The sequence below is a fragment of the Poecilia mexicana genome, unplaced genomic scaffold (genome assembly GCF_051168715.1).
Source record: "Poecilia mexicana isolate PSO_F unplaced genomic scaffold, ASM5116871v1 scaffold_18, whole genome shotgun sequence".
Lineage (NCBI taxonomy): Eukaryota > Metazoa > Chordata > Actinopteri > Cyprinodontiformes > Poeciliidae > Poecilia > Poecilia mexicana.
In genome coordinates this window covers 21,377,878-21,384,827 of record NW_028263387.1, presented here as the reverse complement: position 1 = coordinate 21,384,827, position 6,950 = coordinate 21,377,878, and the positions used below count along the sequence as shown (strand labels likewise).

Sequence of the window (6,950 nt, the reverse complement as noted above, 5' to 3'; positions counted from 1 at the left end):
ACCTGAATGCACCACGAACAGCTGCTGGGGAAACCAGTGGAGTTTCCTCCTACCTGCATTTACATGCAGCTGACTGGATGCTGATTTTTCTACCATTCCTGGTGGAGCTGCATGTTTGCTGAGCTTGTTATCTGAAGTCCAGAGCTGAGACCCGTCTGGGAAATTACCAAAGACTGTGGAAGATCTCCTGTGTACCGGGGCCAAAGACCAAACATCCAAAGACCCTCAGCAGCTACAGGCTGGTAGAGCTGACCTTTGACCTGATGGAGACCCTGGAGGCTGGTCCTCCAGGGTCTCCATCAAAGAAGGACTTTAGATATAATCAAGATTATGAAAAACCCTGAGCATCGTCTTATTTAAACTGTAAAAAAAGAAAAAAAAAACCTGAGTGTCTTCAGTTGGGAGCTTCTTCAAATTTGATGCAACACAAATTGTTATAGATCTTTCCTGCCATCACCATCAAATATATACCATATGTGCAATTTAATCAAATTGAATCAGGTTTAATTTTAAGGTTTTTGGAGGCTCCAATTCTAGATATCTGCCATGAATTATTGACCATCTGAAACATATCTCTGATATCAATAATTAAATTATGACTATTTTAAGCTAAATATGAGATATTTTGCTTTTTGTTCTGACTAATCTTAATTCTAATTAAATTTGTCTTAAATTACATCATTATTCAAGAAGTCTTAAATGTGTTTTTAGATAAGGTGGCCTTTAGGACTCGACTTGTACAAATTAAATTTTCGATATGAAAGCAAATAATGTCAGGCTAAACTAACTTAAGGGATCTGAAAGTGTATTTTGGATTAGCTAAAATTCCTCCTAAGGTATCTCCATCTTTTCTTTTCAGATATCTTGAATAATTATTCTGTCAAATCATCTATTTTTTATACAGCATTTTGAAATTTAATTGAAAAATAAAAAAAAGAATAAAGCATTTTGAAAAGGCACAATTTTCACCTTGAGAATAGGCAGGCAGGAGCACTTTTCACACTTCTAAGCTGTTTTTAAATGCATTCTGTGCACACAATGTTTTTAATCAAACAAATTGGAGATTTTTTGCAGATTTATGAAGCATTCTTTAAGTATGCGAAATTTGCGTTCTCCACATTACTGAGCTATTTCTATATTATGAAATCTAAAGAATTTGATTAGTCATATTTAAGCTCAAGATACCTTAACTTACAGTTGTGTGAGCCTTCAAATGGTAAATCATGCCATTTAATATTTAAGGCCTTGCTTTGATACATCAAAATGTAACTGAAGATCTTGAATTATTTTTACAAGTCAGAATGTAAATGGAGATATCCTAAATTACTATTCAGAATAGTCAAAATGTATTTCTTGTTAGATATCTGGGATGTAGAGTTAAGCGGACGAAACCGATTATATATTAAAACGGCCTGCCATAGTATTCCTAACAGGTGAATATTCACCTGTCGTGTCGTTAAAAAACAGACACTAAAGTTTCACTTTCACCTGTGTTTCTGTTGCGCAGATTATTTTCCATCAACCTCCAAGGTAAGATAATCTATTCGTTGCGGACGCAGCTGTATAAATAATAATAATTAATCCATCATTGGATTCCTCTTTATGATTTATTTCATGTTACGGACTCAGCAGCTGTTCAGTCAGGAGGAATAAATGAAAACGGGTCAAGAAGCCTCGTTCATTTTCGCCATTTTGTTTTATCCAAACAGAATTTAGTCTCAGAACAATTTTTAGGTTTATTGATTCTCTGCGTTTAAACGTCAGTCGTTTTTATTGTTGTTGCTGTTAAACTTGTAAATATATATTAATTATGAATTAATGCAGATTTACGTGCAGGATGAAGACGAGCCATTTTAACTTCTGGTCTCTGTGTAAAAATACGTCGCTAAAGACAAGAACTGTTGAGAGCTGATCGTATTTAACACATTTATTCATTAATGGTCGATATAAGTATTTATGTGACCCTTATTAAAGGTTGTGTTCTTCATGGTTGGTAAAATATTAAAATAACTTATGTTCCTTTGTTATGAACGTTTCCATCAGACATTTAATGAATGGAAAACTATAAATACACCAAAAATATTAAACTTTGTCCCTCAGATCAACTTTAACTCATACAGCCTCCGGAGGATGTAGGTGATAAATTATTGCAACCAAATAATTGTTTATTACTGCTCCAAAGATAAACGGTGCTAAATTAGTCTTAGTCCAACATCTACAATTATGCAAAGGTTTCTATAAATCTTGAACTAAATTGCTTTACAGCTGCTGCTCCTGTGGTAAAACAAAATGGTGGATTGAGAAAAATAACGACTTTTACAAAGAAGTGATCAATTTCTCCTTCAAAAAGTTTTTAAATACTAACTTGACTGTTGCTAGGTGTGTCAAAAATTATGTTTAACTGAAGATCTCTAAACATTTTGTTTTTAGGACTGAACATATCAGAGGAGGGTTAGTTACATTTACTTTAGAAACTTTTTGGAAACATTTACTTTAGGAACTTTTTGGAAACATTTACTTTAGGAACTTTTTGGAAACATTTACTTTTAGGAGTTGTTTTTCTACACCATACATTTTATATTTACTTGAGTAATGTTATTAAGAAGTATCGCTACTCTTACATGAGTAAAATTTCTGGCTAGTTAACGTCACTGAATGAAGAACAGGAAAAGAAAGACCGAAATAAAGGAGAAAAATCACAATCTGAACTGGAAACAACAAAACTAAAAATCTAAACACCTGTAAATCATGAAAGTTACGTTGAACCTACAAAACTTCCACATAATTTAATTAGATTTTTCTTTTAAAGATCTAAAAAGTAGATTTGTGGAGTACATGACTATCAGTGCCTTTCTACTAAACTGCCTATAACCAGTTTTTCCATAAACAGACACAACCTGTCTGTCTGGTTTATTTCAGAGCTCCATGAAATGTTCAACTCTTTGTCTATTGTTTCATTTTCTAATTCTGCTTTAAACTTTTCCACATCTTTAAACCAAACCTGCTGTGTTCTTTGGTCTTCATGAAACGATTTGTTCTCTAAAAGAAACTCTGATGGCACTAGATTTCATTTAGAGGTTTTATGCTAAATAGAGCTTAATATTTGTGCTCACTGCAGTTTTCAGAGTTTTGTTTGTGAACCATTTGAAAGCCGTGTGTCATTTTATTAACATTGTGTTGATCTATGGCTAAAATCCCAACACATTAGTTTCAATGTGGAGTCTGTCTTTCTGCAGATTAAGGTGGACTGTGTGTCTAAGCTGGTATTGATCTGAATTTGGCAACATGGAGACGTCTGAGGACAAGGAAGAGGAAGCTCCTTTCTCTGAAACCACTTTATGTAAGAAACCAGAGGACAAGAGGTGAGATGTCTGTCTCTGCATCACTTTGTCAGGATCAGCACTCCCATCATTAAACCAACTTTACTTGCAGAAATCAGACTGAAAGAGAATCTGATATGGAGTCTGGCCAGTCTGACCTGAACCAGCTTTCTGCTACAAAGAGGTTAGCTGTAGCTGAATCACATGTGTAAAATGTAACTGAATCAATGTAAAGTAATTCATCTTTCACATGTCGGCACATTCTGCTCCTATGGGAAGTGGTATGTATTGGAAGACCATTATTATCCATAGGAATGAAACATGTATTGTTGAAATCAAGGTGCATGTAAAAAGTTACATTTTATTTTGTAGAAATCAGGTTTCACTTTGACGTTAAAACTGCAACATGTAACTTTAATAAAAAATGTCTTTTAAATATTTGTTGAAACTGTGAATATGTTGTGACCGTATGGTATGAGACAATCTATAAAAAAATTAAGCTGCTCTTAGTGCTGTCAATTATTCCTGTGTATGTGCTGCTCATCCATCCTGTCCTCAGCTAGCTGTAGCAATGTTCTTAGCTTTTAGCTTCTACCTGTTGGCAGAGTCTGCTAGGATTGCTGATGATAGTTATCATGGTCATAAACAGATTTCCTGTCTTGGTAATTTGTTTCTCTGCCATTAGCACATTAAGCAGCACATACACAAGGTTAATTGACAGCACTAAGACCTTCCTCCAGGCTCTTATTGGTTCATTTTGACTGGCAGCGTTGCATTTTTTAGATAGTTGGAGGAGTCTGATCTTTTCACAGATTGGCTCTCTTATCATATTATCATAACATGGTGACAGCTTAACAAATATGTAAAAAACATGTTTTGTAAAAGTTACATATTACAACTTTAAGGAGATTTTTTTTTGTTAATAAAATAAAGCCTGTAATTGTTGGATCATGATGCTTTGCAAAAGCAATAAAAGGCTAAAATGTCCACAGTGGTGAATGGTTTTCATTCACACTGTAGATTTATTAATCCAAGAAGTTTATTTCTGACAGGAAATAAAAGAGGCGTCTGACTGGACTGACATTCTCATCCACAGGAAACAACAGGAACAAGAACCTGGACCAAGCTGTCTGTCCTTCAAGAGCACCAAGTCAAAAGATGCAGTACTTCTTTTTAACATTGACCAACCTTCAGATGCAGTGAGGTGAGATTCATGAAAATGTTCTGTGTAATATGAGACCCACTGAAAGGTTTTCAGTCCAAAATGGCAACTTTTATTTCTTTTATGTCTTAGAGGTGGAATATAATATAACTGTTTTCCTTATCAAAATAATTTATTGCAAATCCATCACTAATAAAACCATTTAAACAATGCACTGCTCTTTAAGGGTAACTTCAGGGCTGCATGATATTAGAAAATCTCAGTAATAACAACATCAGATTCAATATACAGTGGTCTATCTGAAAAGCTGAAATCCACTAGTACTTGAGACTGCATGTAAAGATCCAGTAATCCATGTCCTTTGTTGAAATGTCTTCAGCAAACTGTTTGCAGGCTTTCCTGCGTACAGACTTCAGTATATATTATATTATAATGTCTGAGGTTTAAGAAGAGTCAGCGAGTTTAAATCATCAATCCAATTTATTAAGACCAAAATGCAGCGTTGGTCCAGCGCCATGTTTCCTTATGGGAGTGATAGAGATTTTTTAGTATTATCATTTTGTTGTTACTTTAGTTCATATTCAGTCTAATGTTCTATAAATTGTTGTGACTTTCAGTTTAAAGTGTTGTGTGTATGAACTGACCTGGAGGTCACAACTGCCTGTTCATCTTCATGTGAAACAGTTAACTTTGTGTTTCCCAGACCTTAAATTACGTGTCCACAGGTACCTTCTTATCAACCAGAATACCCCCTAACTTAGGAACTGCCTGTGTGAAGTCGTATTTTGTATATCTTGTTTATCCTCCCTCTTGGTTGACAGTTTGACCAAGATTTGAACCGGGCTCAGACCGTAGTTCAGATATCACACCTGGAACTGGGTTGCTAGTTGTTTGGGTGAAATGTTTTATGACCTCTGTTGTTTTTCCTGCTTGCTCCCTGTGGGCGTTTGTTTTCTCTGCTTTGACAATAAAACAGGGGCTCACGCGGAAGGAGAGCAGAACACATGGTGAGCGGCTTGGAGAAGCAGTTCACTGTGTCTTCTCCCTCTGCAGAAGTTTTGGTTGAAACTCATATACGTTGTCTGTGGTTCTTTTCTTTATGTAGGTTAAAGAATATACCTATCAGGGAGACTACAGCAAATGGCGTCTAACTACAGTTTCTGATTCCTTTTATATCGTTCTATCTAAGCTACACCATAAAGAGGATGTTCCCTAGTGTGTCATGTTCTTTAGCCTTAGCTTTACATGCGTGCAAGCAGCTAATAGAGATGGAGGAAAACACAGATTTATTTATTCTCAAGGTGTCAAAGCATTAATGATATCAATAAGTAACCAAATTCAATATGATTCTCAAACCAAGAAGATCAAACATGATGAGCACATTGCTAATTAAAGGAGAAAGAGGAAACAAAGAAGTAAAGTAGCACCTGTGGAGGAAAACCTTACAAAAAGGAAAACCAATGAGCACAATGAAATGAGGATGTAAGATCAGTTAATTTGATATTGAATATTAACTGGATTTTTATCAAATCCAGTAGCTCATTTTATGCATATAATTTGGCCTGATATTGGGGCTTATTCCTCTTCCCCCTGAAAACCTGGTCAAATTATCAATTTGGAATCAATTTGATGACTTATTATTTATAAGATAACTGCTAAAAGACTAAATATATTTTGAGGTTTTTAGGAATTTTCCAAATCCAGTCTTGAGTTCAAGATTGACTATGAAATGTTTTAGATTTTATAGCTTAGGTTTTGTCTCTATAATTTCCTCCTGTGCTTTGTTCTCATAAAAGAAAACAAAAAACAAGCATAACTCAAGAATTTAGCATTAAAGGCCAATTTGTTAACATCAAACCATCTTATGAGCCATTATTCATTACTTCAATGTGTCCAGTTTATTTTATTTTCTAAGCAGACTTGGATTAAAAGTTTTATCTCAACACCTCAGTTTTAGGATTGTGTTTATTAAAACTGTAAGATTTTTGACTTGTTTCCAAATATTCCCTTTTGATCTGTCTTACTTAAATATCCCCATGTTAAGTAGATCTGGTACTAAAACAAGCCGCAGTCGTCTGTCAGCAAATCTTGTTTTCAGAGATCATTCAGTTACTTTTTCTTAGTAATGCTGGTTTTCGTCAGCTAAATATGGTACATAGGAGGCCAAAAGTTTTATCATAAACAATTACAGACCATCAGTGGTGTGATTGCTATTTTATAAAAGCAATCACATCATTCATTGTAAACTCAAAAATTAGAAGTAATCAAGTAGACTAAGCAGCTTAAAGTGTTAGTGTAACTTGTTGCTGTCTGAGTATATCCATATCACCAATGTTTCCACTTGGAACTATTTATGTATTAATTTAGCTTAACTTAGAAAATCAGGATTCACAGATATGTTACGATTAAATAATTTTGCTATTGATTGTCAGTTTCTGGTTCCTTTTGTAAGCCTCTATCTAAGATAC

The 6,950-nt window shown here is 34.6% G+C and overlaps 1 protein-coding gene across 3 annotated transcripts in view; it reads left to right on the top strand.

The window, feature by feature from the left end:
* LOC148154177 (protein NLRC3-like) overlaps positions 1 to 6,950 on the top strand; it is a 40,633-nt gene that overhangs the window by 15,375 nt on the left and 18,308 nt on the right. Inside the window, exons 1-4 of one of the 3 annotated variants that reach the window (XM_088015316.1) lie at positions 1,456 to 1,530; positions 3,237 to 3,362; positions 3,433 to 3,504; positions 4,417 to 4,524. In XM_088015316.1, coding sequence (XP_087871442.1) covers positions 3,286 to 3,362; positions 3,433 to 3,504; positions 4,417 to 4,524 — 257 coding nt within the window. In that variant the 5' untranslated portion in view covers positions 1,456 to 1,530; positions 3,237 to 3,285. Of the gene's footprint in view, positions 1 to 1,455; positions 1,531 to 3,236; positions 3,363 to 3,432; positions 3,505 to 4,416; positions 4,525 to 6,950 lie in introns of those variants that run through there. The other 2 variants (XM_088015317.1, XM_088015318.1) reach the window with 2 other exon arrangements.